The sequence below is a fragment of the Apium graveolens genome, unplaced genomic scaffold (assembly GCF_009905375.1).
Source record: "Apium graveolens cultivar Ventura unplaced genomic scaffold, ASM990537v1 ctg5069, whole genome shotgun sequence".
Classification (NCBI taxonomy): domain Eukaryota; kingdom Viridiplantae; phylum Streptophyta; class Magnoliopsida; order Apiales; family Apiaceae; genus Apium; species Apium graveolens.
The window spans coordinates 41315-63718 of NW_027418803.1; the positions used below are offsets into that span (position 1 = coordinate 41315).

The 22404-nt window shown below is 37.2% G+C and overlaps 1 protein-coding gene across 1 annotated transcript; it reads right to left on the reverse strand.

Moving 5' to 3' along the window:
• Positions 1-10224: 10224 nt before the first annotated feature.
• LOC141702423 (uncharacterized) lies at positions 10225-12760 on the reverse strand. Its single transcript, XM_074506110.1, has 3 exons — positions 12674-12760; positions 10997-11560; positions 10225-10913 (listed from the first exon to the last, which is right to left on the reverse strand). The coding sequence occupies exons 2-3, from the start codon at positions 11507-11509 to the stop codon at positions 10374-10376; spliced, it is 1053 nt and encodes a 350-aa protein (XP_074362211.1). The 5' UTR covers positions 11510-11560; positions 12674-12760; the 3' UTR covers positions 10225-10373.
• Positions 12761-22404: the final 9644 nt, after the last annotated feature.

Below are 22404 nucleotides of genomic sequence, written 5' to 3' on the forward strand. Positions count from 1 at the left end.
TTGCTTCCCAAAATTGTGATATATTCTTCTTAATATCTTTCCAAGACCTCATCCATGTTCAAGTTAAAATCCTTGCTTAACCAAGCATATACATTTCCATCCTGCTCAGCTTCATTCACAATCTTTTGCTGCTGCTCTTCAACATCATTTTTATAAGACAAAATGACTGCTTGATAGTCCTGATTGGACATGTCTATTTTAAGAAGCTGTTGTGTAATATTGGAAAGTCCAGACAGTTGGTCCACTAGAAGATCATCCATTGTTAGTGGTTGAGCTTGGGCATCTTGAAGCCACTGAGAGATAAGGTGTGATAGTTTTTAGGAAGGGTTTGATATAGAAGGTATATATGTTTGAGTTGAGATAGATTGGTGAGGTTCAGTAACATGATTTGTGATAGATGCCATAGTTTGACTCATAGTTGGAACTGTGGTTATGACAGTGTGTTGTTCACCACTTGTGGGAACCTTCATTTGAATTGGAGGGGATTTGACCAGGTTACTGTCATGTACCATGGCCTCAAACCCTTTCTCTTCTTGCAAAGAGCTAGCACTTGAATGTGCCTGACTTGCCTCCCATATAACAGACTTATTGGCAATTGGACTCCTAACTTCAATTGTTAAAGCAAGGTTAGCTAGGGTTTTGAGGGGAGTTATCCCTACATGAGGAACCTCTAATTGAATTGGAAAGGATTTAGATAGCTCCCTCTCAAGAGTACTACCCTCAAACCTATCAATCTGTGAAGATTGTTTAGCACATGAAGGTGCTTGAGTAACTGCCAACGAGTCTTTAGTAAAAACTGATGAAACCCCTGGGTTTGTGTTTGTGTCATCAAGGTCTACCCCAGAGTGTAGCCTCTCACCAACTGAATGTGGTCCATGGGTGGTGATCATAGTTTCTTGAACCATGTCACTTGATTTTAACAACACTTGAGAATCAGATTCAAGTGTCTCATTATATGAAGAAGAAATTTTAGAAATAAGATTTGAGATTTTAGAACTGAGTGTTGACAGCTTCCCCTGAATAGATGAGGAAGCTTCAAGAGATGCGCCCTCAGTGTGTGTGTGTCATCTTTATTCCTTCTTTCATATACTTGAATATGTTCAATTGATAGTGCAGAGTCTTTACAGGATGCACTAGGGACAGTGCTCTTTTCAATAGAGACACTCTATTGAGAGGATGCCCCTAGAGTCTGTTTGATTCCCTCTTTTTTAACTACAATCTTTTGGGAGGATGCATAGGCGGCTTGAGTGGTCAACTCAGTTTGTTTTTCCTTCTTTGGTTTCTTGACCAGGGTGGACTCTATTTGTGTTTGATCCTCACAACTCTCATTAATGATAGTAAGGGGTGCATGCTTTATCTTCTTTTTACTTACTTCACCCTTCTGAGAGGATGAAGTGGTTGGTTTCCTAGTTGCTATTGATACAGAAAGGGAGGTCTCAGTTTGCGAAGGCCCCTTTCGGTGTTCCTATATTTGTTCTTCCACAGGTACAGGGGCCATTATTATATTAGATGTAATTGTAGATCTCATGTCAGGCATAGGGTAAGGGTAAGTCCTGAATTTTTCCAACATAAATGGGGTGATTCTAAGACTTACAGGTACCTTATTCTTTGTAAAGAGTGAGCCAAATAGAACTTTGTACACTTGTTTACAATGCCTATTTTAGTTCTATCTATACCATTAAGCAAATGAATGTCATGCACTTTATAATTTAAAGCAGACATTAAAAATCTAGGAAAAAAAGATTTCCTTACCTCTTGATGTCAAAGGCATTATGAGCATGGTACTGAGCTCCTCCATTATCAGATGTCCTACATTGAGGTGTCTGTTGTGAGCCATGTAAAAACCAGCTTCTGAACAATACTTGAAATTTTGTCATATCCTTTCTTCCTACTGGTGAATGCCCTCATAATTGAGTCAAAAAGGAAAGACCATTCCCTTCTTAAGTATTTCTTGTTCAGGCTTGCCTAGTTGATCCTTTCACTGTAGTTTATGAAGTTCATGAACTCAGCTATCTTTTCTTGTGTTGGAAGCTCCACCAGATTGTCAGTAGGGATGCCCAAAGCCAGATTGACATCATTCTCAGAAAACTCCACTTGTTGGCCTTGAATGGAGCAGTTAACCACCATGGAAGTAGCTTGGTTCTCATGCACCACTGTTCTTATCATAGATGTGTTCCAGAAATCACTAAGAACATCCAAGTACAGTACTGGATTTACAGTTAGAGCACCTGCAAAGTATGTTTCAGAAAGAAACTTCACAAAACTCTTGAAGCTATCAGGAGCTTGGTTTGCATTTGTAAATGCAAGATAGTTGGTGCCCTCCTTTGGAATAAAAGGGGAAATTGTGCTTGATGCCATTTGAAGTGTTTGAATATGAGTGGGTAAGAAAAATTAGAGAGAGGGTTTGAAATGAGAGAGAACGATTTGGATTTGGAAAAATTAGGTCACTTAGAGATATCGAAGGCGTAAAGAGGTGTATGTCGAGATATATGGGTATTTATAGTAAAAGGTAAATGACTTATCGAGAACTCAAAACAAACGTTTGGAATTTGCTTATCGAGAAGTCATATTGAGAATATATACATTTCGATATGTCATTTTCTTGACTCTTATCGAGAACTAGAAAATGACTTATCAAGAAATCCAATAAATACCCTGTTTGTCTTGAATGGACTGAATTTTTCTAATTTTTATTCAATTAAATCCAAATAAAATTAGAATAATTTTATCAAAAGTATTTTACCAAAATAATTTATTAAATAAAATTATCTCAGTTCTAAGTTGTTGATAAGTCTAAAATTTATACTTGTAGAGAACTCTGTGAATTATCACTTATCGAGATCTCTACAATGACTTATCGAGAAGTCATAATGATGCTTGTCGAGAAGTCCTTCGAGAAGTCAGAAAAATGACTTATCAAGAACTCACTCGAGAAGTCTGAAAATGACTTGTCGAGAATATTTTAGAGAATTATGTGTTTATAGAATTATTAGATTCTATCAGAACACCATTTATTTGATAGTTATTGGTCGGTTGTACGGTACAGTTGTTTGGTACGGCAAATAACAATCGTCAGATCTAAAGGCGGATAGATATGAACCATTGGATGAAATAATAAAATAATATTATATTAATATTTAAACTACTCCCTTAGGTTCTTGTTTCGAATCCCATCAACAATGTATTATATTTAAACTTTTATATTCTTTATTTTAACAATTTTCTACAGGTTCAGGGTTTGAGTCCAGTTAACATATTATATTATTTCATTTATTTTCAGTTAAGTTCCATATTATAATAAAACATTTATTATTATAACTTATTATGTTCTTAAATTTATTATTCAACTATTGAAAATATATATCAAAATATTAATAATTTTAAAATAAAATATATTATTAAAAATCATTAAGTGTTAAAAGCAATCCGTGAATCGTACGGGCCATGGGCTAGTAATAGTATATATGTATATAGTTTGCTATAATATTACTCCCCCTATTTTTTCGTCGCTTTGACTTTTACATACATTTTAATGCATTTTGACCGGCTAGTTAAAACTATTGTTTGTAAAAAAAATTATAAATAAAAGTAGATAACTTATATTTTAATTTACAAAAAGATTTTTTTAAAAATTATAGCTTTTTTGGAGTGGAAAATTTCCTCGATGATAACAATAGTCGACCATACACATACAAGGAGGAGAAAAAGTCTAAGAATCCAAGCAAACATGTATCATTCATACAGCTTACTATAGCTTATATGGAACCTGTTGGACCTTGGACTAGAAGAAAGGAGCCCAAAATAGATTAGATTATAATATCTTGTAATCGGCCCAAGAAAGCCCATTTTGTAATGAATAGCCCATTTGGGACATGGTATAAATATAAGATAACAACCTCATTTGAAGGGGTTGGAAAATTAAGCAAAGAGATCATCTCCTAGAATTATAGTCTAATAATAATAATAATAATAATAATATTGTTAGCACATCATTTGGCGCTAGAAGGAACTTTGCTTTAACAGATCCAACCAGAAAATGATTGTAGAAGAGCTTGATCCGGGAACAGCCGGACTAACACAGGTGAAAGAATTGACGGCAGAACCTGCCGCCGATCCCTCGACCTTCGATGGCTGTGAGCTTCCAAAACAGTCGGCATTAAAGCCAAATGTTTGTTTCCCCCACCTGAAGGTCCTCTGGAGGAACAACCGGAGAGCTGGAAGGATACACGTCAAAGAGACAAAAAGAGAAAATCCGTGTCAGATTAGCGTTTTAGAATACAAACCTCCAAAGTTAAAAGAGTTCTTTCAAGCGACATGCGACTGCACTTAGAAAAGAAAGAAAAGCTAAGAGTTCAAAACCAAGAAAATATGGAAGAACCAGAAGAACCATTTGATTCAGACGAAGAGCTAGAGCTGCTAGAGCGCGAGACTCGGTGGCTGCAGGCTAAACTCGAGCGAAAGCGTGAAATTCACCGTCTCCGACGAGAGCTCCAACAAACAACGATACAAAACAAAGAGCAAGATGAAGAATTTTATGATGATGACGATGATGCAGAGTATGAATACGAGCCATCGGCAGAGTCGACCTATTCACAACCACATGAGCGTCGACAGCGGGCAGTGTCATCCGCCGAGATTTCACGCCAAACTGAATCCACGGAGTCCATATCACATGAAGAATTTGCTAAAATGCAAGAAAAAATCGCCCAAATGCGTAACATCATGAGGAATCAATCGGGATTCGAAACTGTCTCTAAAAGCCCTTTATCTCTCCTCCTCGAGAAAGCACGTATCGACAGAACATTATAAACCCCGTCCCTCGATCACTTCGACGGATCTTCAGACCCGTTGGCATTTCTCAACACATTCGACGGACGAATGGCTTTTTTCGGCCACTCGGAAATCGCCCGTTGTCAGTTTTTCTCTACATGCCTCCAAGGCACAACACTCCGATGGTATAGAAATCTGCCCCCTCGATCCATCGACTCCTGGGCAACCTTGAAAAGCAAATTTTAAGCCCAGTTCTCCAGTAATTACAAAGGCATCAAGGTCACAGCATCTTTGATGACAATGCATCAGCGCTCAGGTGAGAGCCTTCGCTGCTTTTTAACCCGATTTAGGGAAGAGATCGCCGAGATTCCAGATTTAATTGAACAAATGGCCGTAAACTTCTTAACGGCAGGCATCGATAAGTCAAGACACAGATTACTCTTAGAAGAAATCTTTGAAAAAAGGCCAAAAACTCTCCAAGCAACATTTCAAATTATTGAACATCATATGATGCTACAAGAAGCAGTGAGCTGCATTCAGTTACCACGATGCTCTTCAAGGCATGAACGTCGTTGTAGTTATAGCCCGCGATCCCCCGCGCGAGAAAGACGCCGTGAGCGTTGTCGATCACCTCCACCGCGTATGGATGATCGCTTTTCGAGAGACAGAAGGGAAAGGGACTGGCAGCCCCACACTCGACCAGAAAAAGAATTCACTAAATTGAAAACAGAGAAAACAACAATTCTGGAAATTCTAAAAACAGAACTCGACTACAGACCACCGAGGCCCATGAAGGTCGGGAGACCCCCCAGTTCCAGATATTGCGATTATCATAAAGATACTGGTCACACCACAGAACAATGCTTTCAACTTAGCAACCTCATAGAAGGAAAGATTCGTCGAGGACAGTTAGTAATTACGTACAACAAGAGGACAATCCTAGACGTCACCATCGGGATCAAGAGGATCGGGTCATTGACGTCATATTCGGGGGAGCAGCTTCTGGAGGATTCTCTCACAACTCCAGAAAAGCATACGCTCGAGAAGTTTTCAATGTCAATCCTCCGATAGTTAAACGCCCTCGCGCGAGCCCGACCCCAGTCATTTCCTTCTCCGATGATGATTATCATCCTGGTCTCATCGAGGGTCATCAAGATGCTCTCGTCATCACAACTCGAGTAGGAAATAATACTGTGAAAAAGATACTGGTCGACAATGGAAGTTCTGTCGATGTCCTCTACCACCACGGCTTTTCACGGATGGACATCGGAGATCGGAGGCTCGAGAACTCTCGAACGCCGTTGTACGGATTTACTGGAAATGAGGTCCATATGGTAGGAACCATTGATATGCCAGTTCTCTTTGGCTCACCACCTTGTCAGGTTTGGAAAGTCATTAAATTTCATGTGATCAGTGCCTCTTCCAGCTTTAGTGCCATCTTGGGCCGCACTACTATCACAGCCCTAAAGGTAATAACTTCAATCTCCCATTTGAAGATGAAATTTTCCACTGACTTTGGGGTCGGAGAAATGATTGGAGATCAAACGACCGCGAGACAATGTTACCTGACAACAGTTTCCCCAAAGAAAAAGGGGAAAAAGATCTAGGAGTCAACTAAGTACTCGAGATTGACCCCCGCAACTCAATTGAATCTACAAACCAGAATTCATGTTTCCCCGCAGAAGAAACAGAAGAGATCGAAGTGGTCATTGGCAACCCAGCAAAGACAACCAAGGTGGGAAAGGGACTCCCTGAACATTTGAAACAAGATATTGTTGACCTTGTTAGAGAATTCACTGATATTTTCGCCTGGGACCCGAAAGATATGCCAGGAATTCCCGAGGTCGTCGCACGCCACTCACTCCACATCAACAAAAATGTTGTCCCGGTACGACAGAAGAGTCGAATATTCTCTGATGAGAAAAGGGCAGCTATCGATCAAGAAATTGACCGGCTACTCGAAGCTAAATTCATCGAGCCCGTCCAGTTCCCCACATGGATCTCCAATGTCGTTTTAGTCAAGAAACACAACGAAAAGTGGCGAATGTGTGTCGACTATTCGGACATTAACAAAGCATGCCCCAAAGACTTCTACACACTCCCAAACATCGATCAGCTGATAGACTCTACAGCAGGAAACGAACTCCTTTCCTTTATGGATGCGTTTTCAGGGTACAACCAGATAAAAATGGATTCTCGTGATTGGGAAAAAACGGCATTCATTACTCACAGAGGAGTGTTCGGGTATCGAGTCATGCCTTTCGGAATGATTAATGCTGGCGCAACATTCCAACAGATAATGGACACAATCTTTGGATCACAAATAGGAAAAAACATGTTAATTTATGTCGACGACATGATAACCAAGTCCAAACTCGCCGCTAATCACTCACTTGATCTTCGTGAGACTTTTGAAAATACCCAGAAGCATAACTTGCGTCTCAACCCTAACAAATGCTCATTCGGGCTTACGTCCGGCAAGTTCCTGGGATTTCTGATCACACAACGAGGCATCGAGGCTGACCCGCACAGACCAAAGCCATCCTAGAAATGGAGGATCCAAAATCCATCAAAGACTTGCAGAAGCTAGCAGGGTGCATAGCAGCCCTTCGAAGATTTATCCCTCAATCGTCCAAAAGATGTCTTCCTTTCTTCGCCACCATAAAAAAGGCTTCAAGGTCAACACCATTTGAATGGAACGATGAGTGCAAATCCAGCTTCTCAGAATTTAAAACATTTTTAACGAACCCTCCCATCCTCACTTGGCCAATCCCAGGCGAAGCTCTTCGCATTTATCTGTCGGCATCCGATGAAACAGTGGCAGCCGTCCTTGTTCGACTCGACGAAGAAAGGGAAGTCCCCGTATACTACATTAGTCACTCACTGCGGGACGCTGAAACTCGATACCCTCAGGTCGAAAAGCTCGTGTACGCCTTGGTCATTGCAAGTAGAAAGCTCCGACATTATTTCCAAGCAAGGGAAATAGATGTGTTGACAAATGCACCACTCAAAAGAATCTTGCACAAGCCTGATATGACAGGGAGACTCGCTGTATGGACCATCTAATTAAGTCAATTCTACATCGAATATAAACCACGAACAGCCATAAAAGCTCAGGTCCTCTCAGACTTTGTGGCAGAATGCCAATTCAAGGCCAAAGGGTTAGACCCCGAGGAAACCCAACCAAGGCCATGGCTATTGTTTATCGACGGATCATCGACATCAAATTCTGGGGGCACAGGGATAATTCTTATCAGCCCAGAAGGATTTAAAGTCCAACAAGCCCTTAAGTTCGAATTTCAAGCAACAAATAACGTGGCCGAATACGAGGCACTAATTGCGGGATTAAAATTGGCGACGAACCTCGAGGTAGACATTATCGACATATTTGGCGATTCCCAGTTGGTGGCTAAACAAATAAGCGGAGAGTTTAAGACCCACAATGAAAGCATGGCTAAATACCTTGCAATGACACAAGAGCTTCTCAAAAAATTCTCCTCCTGGAAATTGTCAAATATCGATAGAACAGAAAATCAATGGGCGGATTCACTCACCAAGTTAGCCTCGTCCAACCTGAAGTTGAACCTCGACCTAGTATATGTTGACAGTCTGAAATCCCCCGCTATCGACGTGGTGAGGGTCCACAATATTCAAAGCAACCCTGACTGGCGAAGCCCTATCCTCGAGTACATCCTAGAAAACAAACTTCCCACGGAAAAAAGTGAAGCCCGCGCTATCATGTTTAAGGCAAGAAATTATTACACGATCGGTTCTGTGTTGTATCGACGAGCTTTAACTGAACCACTTCTCCGATGCTTAAGCCCAGAAGAGGCCGATCAAGCAATCCTCGAGGTTCACACGGGAATATGTGGTGAACATCTCGGGGGAAAGAACCTAGCTCTTAAAATCATGAGACAGGGGATGTATTGGCCAACACTCCGAAAAGATTGTGAAAGCTACGTTCGTAAATGTCAGGCATGCCAACGACATGGGAACGTGAGTCATCGACCCACAACAGAGCTCAACTCGATCCTCGCTCCTTGCCCTTTCTATCAATGGGGAGTCGATATCGTGGGACCTTTCCCGAAGTCTAGAGGACAGTGTCAATACATCATGGTTGCAGTTGACTACGCGACGAAATGGGTCGAGGCAAAAACTCTCTCCAAGATCAGAGAAAAAGAGATGATTGAATTTTTTAAGGAATATGTGGTGTTTCGATTCGGAATTCCAAGGATTTTAGTTTCAGATAACGGAACGCAGTTTGTTGGCGCACAATTTGAGAAAGCTTTAAGCGACTTGAAAATCCAGCACATCAAAGCATCGGTTGCATACCCACAGGCCAATGGCCTTGCAGAAGTAACGAACAGAACCATCTTACAAGGGTTAAAGAAACGGATAGAAGAAATTCCCCGATGTTGGGTTGATGAGCTCCCTAATGTGCTGTGGTCCTACGAACAACTCCTCGAAGTGCAAAAGGAGAAACTCATTTCTGCCTCGCGTACGGTGTCGACGCCGTTTTGACTATCGAGATTAGCCTGATTTCCCCTAGGATCGAAGTCTTTGACCCCTCTCTCGCAGCTGAAGGATTATGTTTTCACAATGACTTACTTGAAGAAACAAGAGAGGAATCTAGGCTTCGCATGATCGCTCAACAAGAGAAGACGGCAAGGTACTTCAACAAAAAAGTTAAAAATAGGCGATTTGAGGTGGGAGACCTCGTCCTTCGAGACTCCGCCGCATCGCAGCCAACAATCTCAGGAAAATTCAAACCAACATGGGAAGGCCCGTACAAGGTGTCGAAGGTCGTCAGCACAGGAACCTATGAGCTCTCGTACCTCAATGATCAGCCAATTAAGAATGCCTGGAATGGTATCCACCTCAAGAAATTCTACCAATGATTAATTCTCTATGTAATGATTAAAATTTCGAGGCCCCAGGGCCCTACCAAAAACCAACCCTCGATGCAATGAGGGTCGTTATGAGACCCCCATCGAGGAAATTTAAGTTATGAAAGCTTTAAGTTATTTTGATATCTTGCTTGTACTTTTAAGAAGATGAACAGCGACAGTCGACATACCAAGAGCAAACCCTCGATACAATGAGGGTCGTTATGAAACCCACATCGAGGGACTTTAAATTATAACAATTTCAACTTCTCAAGAACTTATCTACACAAAGCAACTGCATTAAGTATGGAAAAACTTCTTTCTCCCTATACCATAACTACGTTATCGCACGAAAAGTACACCAGACCATTCCCCAAACAAAAAAAACAACAACGCAACGCAACTCTCTTAATTACACACACTAGACAACATGGAAGTCGTTAAACGCCTTCTTAACGTCTTCAAAATAGATATAAGGAGCAACTAAAAATGGAAAATTGATGCGATAATGCAGAACAAAATGCATAAATACGGATATCTTTCAAACAAGATCGTTCATCTACCGCACAAAATCCTTCAAGGAAAAACCCAAATAAAACCAGATCATTGTAGGGTTTAAATAAAACATGGAGAATACAAGTAGCTAGCAGCAAATAGGAAACACGAGTCTTTAAAAAGAAAGTTAAAAATACATCATTCATGGGGCATTCCCCGCCTTCAAGAACCTCCAGTTGGATCATCAGGTCGCGAGGCAGCAAGTTCGCGAATATAATCCTCGAAAGAATGCCCCGAAGTGTCGAACCCTGCATTCTTCATACGGGTAACACAACGCCCATAGCCATCCCCAAGAGCATTAGCGATGTCCTCCACAGCCTTCTCAACTTCAGCCTTAAGCGTAGCATTTTCTTCCATAATCAGCTTATAGGACTGATCCATTCCGCCAACTTGCCTATCTAAACCCTCGCACTTAACCTTCAGCTCGTCACGCTCTGACTCAACATCTCGAAGTCTACCCTCGAGTTCAAGTATCTTCTTGTTCGATGATTTTTCTATCGACTCCAACTCCGTAACGCGCTTCGACATGGTCGTGTTTGTCGATGACAAATCACTCACTTTCTTCTCTAAATCCAGACAGCTAGATCCCAGCCTCTTTTTCTCCCCCTTCAATGCCGACACCTCGACTTCCAACTTGCTTCGAACCTCACTCTCATCATCGGATTGATATTCATCCAAGACATGCATGAAATCAGACAAAAACTACAAGGAAGCATATTTGAATGTAAAAAAAAAAAACTAAAGTAGACTAAACCAAAATACAAACTGCTATATGAAACACATACCCGGCCAATTCGACCCTTGCACCTATCAGCAAGCTCGTCACGACGACGACCGGTATAGGCAACAGAGTCTTGAGAAAGCTGAACTAACTTAAAAACCCTTAGAGGCACCGTCGAACCTCCGGTCCAACGTTCCGACGGCTGGATCTCCGCCCTCATCACTTCCTTCCTCGACCGAGGGTCAATTGTGTTGGTAATCAAGGCTCGACTCCCAATAAACGTTATAGTCTTATTGATCCCACCACCTACTGTAATATTCTCAACAATATCATCTCCCCCAATGTTTTCTTCTTCTATCTCACGACGGTTCCTCTTGCGAGGGTTCACGTCGGCAACTACAGGATCATGAACAACCTTCTCAGCATCATTCACCACTTTATTACCTGGCGCATCTATAAGTTCGATAGAAACAGAATGTCCAGCTGAAGATGGCCCACCCCTCGAAGATCCGGCTTGCATCCCATCGGCACCCTTCCTCGAAGCACGTTGAAGCAGCAACATCATGGCTTTATCCATCTCTTTGTTTATCCCACTATTTTAAAATCTTCCGCAAAGAATCACCAGCCACTAAAAAAAAGGAGAGAAGAGAAAGTCAGAACACTTGTTAAATAAAAAAAAAAGAGAAGAGAAGGACGAAGTGAAAAATAAGAAAAGGAGAGGTCAAACCCCTTACAATCATGCATCTCTAAAAAACTCAAGTCTGCTAATTGCAAATGGGTATACACCGATACCAACCCCTGAAATTCATTCAATTCACTATCGTCGCATTTCTCCAAATTATTCAGATAGTCAATCGTTAATTGACTCACTTTTCCACAAGGCTTCACAAATTCTAAATCGGGCCCCCCAAAATACAACCACCTCGAATGATACCCAGAGTTCGAAGATCGAACACTAACAATTTTAACTCTCCTGTAAGGACAATCGAAGTAGACTTGACCGTCATGATAACGGACCGCATATATCGAGAAAAAAAGTTTGAAAGACGGTACCAGCCCCTTATCACAACACAAGACCACAAATCCACTCAACTGTTCTATAGAGTTCGGTGTTAATTGACTTATTCCACAACCAATCGCCTCGAACATCGGCAAGAAGAAGGGATGCATAGGCAATCGAAGGCCGAAATGAAACGCAATCATCGGTATCTCATGCATCCCATATTCCGGCATCATCCAGACTCTCTCATCAGCCGTCGGTACCCGATACCGATACCCATTTGACAGATCCACATATTGCCTCAATTTATCCACCGGCGGGTTCCTGGTGATGTAATGGCTTAAGTAGTTCAAACTGGATTTCCCTCAAAATTCACTCATTCCCAACCGCAAACTTTCCTCCACTATCATATTCCTACTCTCTACAGTTCTGGGACTCAAAGGCGGCGAGGGCAATGGTCCTACACGAACGCCCTTCAAGAACTCATTATGATCAAGAAAATCAAAAGAGCCACATTGCTCTAAATCTGGAATCTCCAAGTGACCCAGATTAAGGGAAGATTCTTGATCCCCTTCATCTAAGGGCCTCTTACCGGGATTGCGAGAAAACTCGGCAGGCAGTGATGACGAACTTGACTGGTCCATATATCCAAGAACGGTACAGTAACAGTCTATTACTATAAGACAATGCAGGGCACAAATAAATTTAAAGAAGAAGAAAAGAGGAAGGAAAGAGACTTACAGAGGAAGAGAAATCAACTGGCACGTAGTGGATTTCCGGGAGCTGCAGCCGCTTTTGTTGAGAAAGCCGGGTAACCGAAGGGACACCTTCAATCAGCGTTAACAAAAATTAAAACAAAAAGAGTAGTACACACAAAAATAAATATATACATATATACTTCCAAGGGCAAAAATACACATATAATAAAGATAAAATTCGTTACCAAAATTGGGTTCAATGTTTAATCACCTTATTTTTTTACGTTTATTTTTTAATTTTTTTTCTCTTCCGTTTATTGTCACCTACTAATTAATTTTGCAGGAATTCAAAAGATAATCAGGAACAAATCTAAAGCTATTGCTTAAAATTGGGAGAGGGACAAATGTTGGAACTTGGGCTAGAAGAAAGGAGCCCAAAATAGATTAGATTATAATATCTTGTAATCGGCCCAAAAAGCTCACTTTGTAATGAATAGCCGATTTGGGACATGGTATAAATATAAGATAATAACCTCATTTGAAGAGGTTGGAAAATTAAGCAAAAAAATCATCTCGTAGAATTATAGTCTAATAATAATAATAATAATATTGTTAGCACATCAGAACCTTTTACACCGGATATGTTCATTTCAAAGTGTTTTGTTTGAGCCTCCATAACTCACGGAATAACAAGCAAGCGAGTTGTTGTTGCCGGTACCAACTCCAAAGACATTAAAGTTGCACTGAATTTGCGATCAGATATTCTGGCATGTTTGTCTATAGCCAAGATTTTATCAGACAGGGGTAGGGAAGCCGATGTCTACACAGCTTCTTACACTCCAAGAGATAGGGACAAGTTTGAAGGAAAGATCAGAGAAGTTGTTCAATCCTTAATTGATAATGGAATTGATATTAAAGTATCGGTTTTTTCTCGTGTGCCGGTGGGCACCCAATAAGCACAAACGTTTATAATTAGACTCTATTTTTTTAATAATGGGGATCCCTACATTTACACCAATTTAACCAATTAAAATGTTCCAAATGAGGACCCCTACATTCATACCAATTTAACCAATTAAAATGTTCTAAATTTATAGATTTTAGTGATTAGTATGTACACATGGACACATACTGACTACCTCATTTTTTCTTGTTTTACTTGCATTTTCAAGAATTATAGCTAGGTGACAGTGTCCTTTGGATGATAATCTTTTGTAAGTTCTCTTTTTAATATGTAAGAGTAAGCACATGACAATTAAATCGTGGTACTATTTTGTAATGCATATACTTCTAATGACTTCGTCATGCTAATTATTTACATGCTATAGTGCACTTTTTATATATTAAGGCTGATTTAAATCTTAATTTTAGTTCTTTAAGTTATGATACGAAATTACAGGTAATGTCTTGTACTCTAGAGGTCATCTTCATTCGGGTAATATTTTGGTGTTTAATATACCACACTAACTGTCAAACTTATTGCTGTTTATTTTGAACAGGTACATTTTGATAAAAGCACCATTTTACAAAAACTTGGTGTTTTATTTAATTCAGATTTAGTTACAGTATATAAATTTTTAAGGATTGTTACTACTTTTTATTGTATGTGGATTTTATTAGAAATTGATGTGAAATCTACTTGATTTAAGTAGTAGACCTGTAGACAATTTATCATTCTCATGATATTAAAAAGCCCTTGGAATCTCAATAATTTCTCTACTCTCTCGTCTTTTGATCCACATAAATTCATACTCAAGATGCAGATATTCGTTAAAACTCTTATTGGTAAGACCATCACCCTAGAAGTTGAAAGCTCTGACACCTATAATAATGTCAAAGCTAAGATCTGGGACAAGGAGGGTATCCCCTCAGATCAGAATAGGTTAATATTTGCTGGTAAACAGCTTGAAGATGGCCGTACCCTTGCTGACTACAACATTCAGAAGGAATCAACCCTTCATTTGGGGCTCCCCCTGCATGGTTGCATGCAAATCTTTATTAAGACCCCGACTGGGAAGACGATCTCCTTTGGAAAAGTTCAGTTTGGAACAAGAAAAGGACTGATATCAAACCTATTTAGATTGCAAAAGTCAATCATTATTGTAAACTGCAAAAGGGTGAATGTCAAATACAACACTAGTGGGGCTGCACTTGGTGCCCAACTTCCCCTTTCCCTTTTGACGCAGCTGCTCTTAGTTGGCGCTGCTCTTCTTTGTAGATCCTGGTTCTTCTTTGAAACTGCCAGATAAAGTTTAAACCAAGCACTGAGAATTAACTGTTCTTATTAATCTTTAACAAATGAAAGAAAGTAAAGGCTCCTTTAATCCAAAAGTCCTAGGTAGCAAGGAACTGCAGATGTTGGCATATATCTTTTGTCAAACAAGAATACCATAAGGAATTACAAAACTGAGATGAGTTTACAAAATGATAACCAAGTCTAGCGTACTTCTACTATAACCGAAGTAAAAGATGAGTCCTAGGAACCGCGGGGTGCAAGGCACGGATAAATGTTAGCAGTATTAAAATGTTTTACTTCAATAAAATGAAAGAAGCAGTTTTTTTTTTGGTTTTATGGATGACCATGATCCCAAATGAAAATGCATATTGTCTTTATTATCCTAATCACATAATACTTAACATAATTTCAATATGTATCCCACAACTTCATGTAGATTATAATTTCATAATGATAAGATTAAGGTATAACTACATAATGCTGAAGAGCTTTAGATAAGCCCAAAATAGTTACTTCTCTTTAATTTCAAACAGCATACTGCAAATTTCAAAAAGGCTGGTGCTTGACCATGACATTATCTCCTAACTAGTTCCAAGACTGTAATCACCCTTATTTTTTACAGTACAGTTATTACAACATATACAAACATGTTGTCAGAAGGAGAAAGCGAAGAGTAGGTATAAAAAAAACTTCATACGCCAGAGATTGAAGTTAATCCAATAGATACAAAGAAAAATATAAATATAATGTGTAACTTAATTATAAGCCCAAAACTCCTATGTGCCTGTCAAAAACACTTATTACTCAAACCTAAAAGACACAGAAAATCTGCATTACCCTCCATCTCATCAAAGAATCATTTTAGCACTTGCTTATAAGTGTTAAGCAAGTGTTAAGCGATTAAAGGTGCTTCGCGCTTAGGCGCAAGGTACGCGATTCGAAAAAGTGCGATGCAGCGCATTTCTAAAATCATCCAAAATGCTAGTGAAGCGCTAAAAGAGGCACATAAAAGTAAAATACAATAATACTCTAAAAGAGAAGGGTGAACAGAAAAAACACCTAGAGTGTTTCACACAACAATTAGTCTCCATCACAGATCCCTTAATGGTCACTAAATATTCGCGGCCTCCATCTAAAAGTAATCCAGAGATTGAGTTAGACGACGACACTAAAACATTCGAATTTGAGAACCTTCTAAATTAAACTTCATTATTGACATTATTATCATTTTATTTATGCTCTTTGTTAAGTTTAAATGTTAGGATTATGTTAAGCACTATTTTCTTGTTAAATTTATGATTTTTTTGGGTAAAAAGGCAAGCAATTAAAGGCGCTTCGCGATTCGCGCTTCAAATATGGGTCGTGCCCCATGAACACTGATTGCATCACTTATTTTGTAAGAAAATAAAAAAGATATGGTGACATTTAACTTCTATCTTAGTTTATAGGCCAATTTCCCCATGTAGTACAAACCCCTAAAAGATTAAGATTAACGGGCCAGCAAGGTAAGTAACAAAGAACAAGATCGTAACTATAGATCCGATTGTTTTCTATCAATAGCACAAAGCATTCTACTCCCAACGATAACGAAACTATGTGTCCGGTTGTATTTTTATCAATGGCATAAAACATAGTATGGTATTGAAAATATCTTGTTTGTTTGTTGTCATTTCAAGTAACACAAAATGCATTGAGGTCAATTCCTTGGAGCAAGCCCAATGCAATAGCAAACATGGTTTCATTGCTATGATTTAGAACCAAATGCAGAAAAAAAACAACTCCAAAGAAGTTGCATGACTGGATGCAAAATATGCATAAATGCATACTTGATTCTAAATTTGAAACCGAGGATGCATATATGCATTTATCTAGCCACATCACCAAATAATCATAAATGACATGTGTGTTGGTGAACTTAAATGAAAGTAAGAAAAAGAGACAAAAGTTATCTAAATTTGGAATTATTTGATATATAAAATATCAATAGTTAATTGCTTGTTACTTGTTAGAAATCTTGAAATATATTATGGGTTATATTGTATTATTATTTTAATGATCCTAGAAGATAGTGTTTCGATAAAGGATTCAATATCTTAAATTATATAAAAATTATTGTTATTAATCAGTCTAAAGAAACAAAAAATGAGATGCTTAATTGCACTAAAATATTGTACAAAGATTTTACAAAATTTTATTAAAAAAAATTGAACAAGTAGATTATAATTCTAATTCACAAAGGGACCGTTCAGACTACCTGAAGTTTGCTTCGGGTCCCTCTCTTGTATACTTCTCTCTATCAGCATGCTCTTTTTCCACCAACTTGAATATATTTGGTAACTTGGGGTGCCTAAGGGCGTGTTTACTTCCAGAAAAATTTTCTAAGAAAATTGGAAAAACTAAAAACATGTTCAAATGCAAAAATTTCAAAACTGAAAAAATAGAAAACACGGTTTTCCCGTGTTTTGCAAATTATAACTACAGATATGAAAAGTGTGGAAAACAACATTTTGATGTTTTCTAAACCTAGAAAAATGAAAAACACTTTAAACACCTAACGGATACAAACATTTTTATATTTTTATTTTTTTAACTTTATATGGCCCATTAACAATTTTGTAAGTTTACTTAGAAAGTTAACAATACTACTAACTTAACTTATGGAATTTATAAATTTTCAACACTATAATACATATTTTTAAATTAAAAAGTATAATACATATTTGTAATAAAAAAATCAAAATAGTTTAATTTAACAATTATTTTGTTAATTTGATTAATATTAATATTTACATTATAAGAGTGAGATTAATAATACAATAACTAATAACTTATATGTTAGAAAAATAAAGAAAGGATTCCTTACTAGAACTTAGTTATGAGTTATTTCGTAAAATATTATTCAAAAAATTTGTATATAATTATTAATTGGATTATTTATTAAAAGCTACAAAATCATATATATATATATATATATATATATATTTAGTCCTATAATTAGAAAGTTTCATTATTCAACCTATTTTAGAAGACTATTTTATACTTTATTTGTCATATTTAATTATATTTTATCTAAAAAGTTATTTTAAACATGTTAAAAAATATGTATATACAATTAAATTGTGAAATGTTTAAATTGTTTTACTAGTTGCTCTTCTATATATTTACTCAAATTATCTTGTCATTTATTTAATATTTTTAAGAAAATTGAAAACAGGTCATATATTATTTTAGTATTTGGAACAAATTCTCTCAGTTTTCAACAGTTTTTTTAGAAATGAAAATTTTAGAAAATTTTAGAAAAACAGAAAATGGAAAAATGGAAAAAAGTTTCGACAAGTAAACAACCCCTAACTTATTGGAGGTTCGTTCTTTTGAATGGGGCCTAGTGACCCGTTGATCCAATACTAGAGGCTCTTAACAAGAACAAAAATTACGGCATAAATTGATCTGGGTAAGATTTTTGTGCTTGAGGAATCGAGTGACGGAAGATACCAATGATAGTTTGCTTATGCTGCTAGGATTTTGGTTGTTGCTGGTAGTATATTGAAGTACTTCAGTTTGACTTTACAAGAATTATGTCAAGGTCCATGAAAAAATTAAATTTAGTTTGGCTTGTGTCTAATGATGACGCTGGTGGTTTTGATATGCTAATATATATTAAAGACCAGGAAGTAGTAGCTCTGTTTTAATGGGGAGTTGAGAAAGAGGGCATCTTATTGTATCATCATTATTGTACTTCAATTAATGGGTTTTACAAGTTTAAAGATTTGATTAACCCCCTGGGATTTTTAGGTACTTGGAGTTTGAAAGGCCAAAGGATCGTCAGGCCCGAATCTTTTATTAGGGTCGCGTTATTATAAAAATACTACATATTGACACTTAGTTCTAATACATCCATCAAGCTCGGGTAGCATCCTATCTGCATTCTTGGACATACCGATTCCTTGGACTTCCTCTCAGAAAGGTGTTTTCTCTTCTTGCAGATGCAGCTTAATGGTCAAAGCTACGGACACTATTCCATAAGATGATAGTCTGATCCATATTTGCTTTCCTGAAACTAATTGTATAAAAATCATCTCTAAGAGCAACTATAACAGAGGTAACTATAACCTAGGTCTGGATTTGGCCGCAAAATATTGTCTAAAAGACGCTGCTTCATACCAGCACACCTCTACCTCAGTTATTCCTGTAATCTTAAACAAAAGTTTAAGTTGTTTTACAGAGGTCTTTTGTGTTATGATGATCATTGTTCCCTTCCTACATCAGATATTACTCTTCCCTTGCCCGCTACACCCAGTCATAAGATACCAGGTAAAATCGAGGCCTTCAAGTCAGTTACAAATCAAATAACATGTCTTTATTTAACTGCACCAGCCCTTTTAATATGCAGGTCAGTCATTAGACAACCCAAACTCTTCAATATTACAGTACAATAACACCTTGCTTTTACATAGCTCGCACTATAAAATCTATCAGCTCATATTTATACTGTGTATCTCATTTGAGGACCGGTGTTGCTGCTAGTTCACTCTGTTACTCACCTGACCAGCAAGTGAGATACTAGTAGATAACCTCTATAACATATTTATCATTTTTTCAAGTCGTGTGTGTCCCTATATTTACCTATGTTGCCTATGCCACTAATGAGATGAAATCCGACTTACACAGACACACTTACAAATATAAATTGTGTGACAAGAGATGAACCACTACAACTATGATGTGATTAAATCGGTCTTTATGGTAAATAAAATTCATTAAATCAATTCTCTGGACCTACATTTGTGACAGTTTAAGGTACCCAATTTTTTAAAGTTATAGTCGCTGCCACGGAACTAAGAACGACACAAGGAAGTTAGTCGCTCCACTTGTAAAATACTATAAATCAATTTATTCTAGCTTGTAGTCAAATAATAAAGCTGACTGTAAAATTTGTGTTTCAAAAAACAAAGACACCTGATATACTCCCTCCGTCGCGTTAAACGTTTCCCCTTTTGACTTTTTATACTGTTCACGGTAAGCGATTGACTACTAATTTACGCCTAATCTATAATATCAAACATAGTCATGAGTGATTTTGTTGGATTCGTATTTATGAGTACTTTAATACAATGAAATTTTTATATTTAATACTACTACGAAATTAAAGATATTAACAATCAAAAGTGTGCCTTTGCAAACGTGTCTAACACAAATAGAAAACGTTTTTAGGGACGGAGGGAGTAGATGATTCAGTCACTGTACAAGTCACTGTACAGCATAAGAATGTGAACGACTACCTCTTGAAGTAATTATCATGACAGAAACTTGTTGGAATGAAGTTAGGATAGCAGCAAGCAAATAAAGAGAGCTTTATACAATTCTTAGCAGCACATAATGCAGATTAATGAACTTCAAGTAGTGAAGTTGCATAAGAGCTATTCGGAAAGAAAGAGAAGGGATCAGCCAATCAGGGAGTACTCAATCAACTTCAAGTAGAAATGTACCCGTTATTCATTCTTTTATATGATTTAAACTCTATTTTCAGCAAAATTCGGAACACTTCGATTCAGCATGTTTAGGGGAAAACAAACACAACAGTCAATTTTATCTTAAAAATCTCGATTATATTTTTATTGGAAATTCGGTCGGTTACAATATACATAATTTTATCACGACTGCTAAATGCAGTAAAATTTTACTCCGTGCAGTAATTGGAAATTACAACAACCCTCTCATTCTTTGTGCATCACTTAAAAGTTAGTGCATTTGATATCATCATTATTACATTTTTACATGTATCTTCTTAAATCAAATTAGAATGTTTAATGATGAAATATATTTTCTTCGGTTCAAGGACAATTGTGTGACTATTTTAAATATTTTCAAGAATTTTAGCAACGAAGTCACTATGATAAATATTGACTAACTAAACTATATTTGTAAAATATAGTTCACGGTTCGGTTCTATTTTGGGGTCATCTAAAACTAAACTGAAGAAGAAGATTTTTAAATTTTAGCATTTGATTCGTATTTCTCTGTCACACTTATTCTTTTTACAGTTATTTTAATGTTTGACATGTATATTAATGTATATATAATGTATAATTTATAATTTATTTCTAAATTTTCATTTTTTGAATGAAATATTAAATTTAAATTTAATTTAGAACATTTTCTTTGTAATAATTAATGGAACTATATGAACCTTAAAATGCATGTTAAACGTTCTATCCCAATTTGTAGTTCTGTCAAATGGATATATTTATATGAAATTGTCGCATTCAGATACAAATAACATTCTCTTTATTTCGAAAACGACTAATATCCTCTTTTGTCGAATACAAATATAAACTTGTGAAATAAATGATTATGAAATAAAATAAATGATTTCAAATTATAAACTTGTGTTCAAGGTTCTCATTTATTCGAATATTATCAAAGTAAATCTAAATGTAAGGGAAGAAAACGACTCACCACACTTACAAGCGCGTCATTACTTTTTATTCACCGTGACGAGCAGAAAATTAAGAGTATCACATTTAATAGTTAGTCAAAGATCATTTAATAAGTTATCAAGATATTTAATGCGTACGAGGGAGTGTTAGTAATAACTCATTACTGTATAAAATAAAATTTTACTGCATTTAGCACCACCCTAATTTTATTGGGTGGTAATCCCTGACAATCATGTGCCAGATAAGGCATATGTAACACACTGTTCCAGAACCTTAGATCAATATTTTAAGGGTCCGGATGCAAGAAAAAAAATTTAGCCTTCCGCAGCGGAAAGGCTTTTCCTCCTTCGGAAAGGCTTTTTCCCTTTCCGCCGAAAATATCCATGGAAAACTAAAAAAATTCTTTAAATTTGGGCCCTTGAAATATAGATTTGACGCCTCTCGAGTAGTATGTTAGATAAAGCTTATCTAACACACCTGACCATTGTCAGGGAACAAGACCCAATTTTAATTGTGAATAATAATTGAGTAGTTGTAAATATTATATGTTGACTCTAATCTTAACACATTCCAGCCCCCGGTATACATTAACGACATCGCAAAATACAGGCGGATTAATAACAGTAAAATAGTAGATCGGATTGATCAAGAAAGTAAGAGAGAGAGAGAGAGAGAGAGGAGACCTCTTTGGAATGGTGAAGACACTCGCAATAGTCTTCGCGAAGAAGAGAACAATCTTTAGGTTCTCTACAACGAGACATACACTCACTGAAGTCCATCCAGAAATCGTAGCATCGTCCTTTGCTTCCCGTTATTCCCCATCCTGATGCCATCCCTTTATCTTAATAAATTATTTTTCTTATAAACGAATATATTTAATAAATTAACCGGTATTATCTTAAATTGTTTTGTATGTACTCTTAGATGGCGATAGTGTACGTATTAATTTTTAAGAGTCCTTGACTTTTTTTCCATTAAGAAAGATTTCAAATTTCTCCGATATTTTTTAATGTTTCATGGTTAATCATGTGAAATAGATTAAAAAAATCTTTCGGTTGATCCAAGATCAATTTTGCAATTAAAATTTTTTAATTGATCATT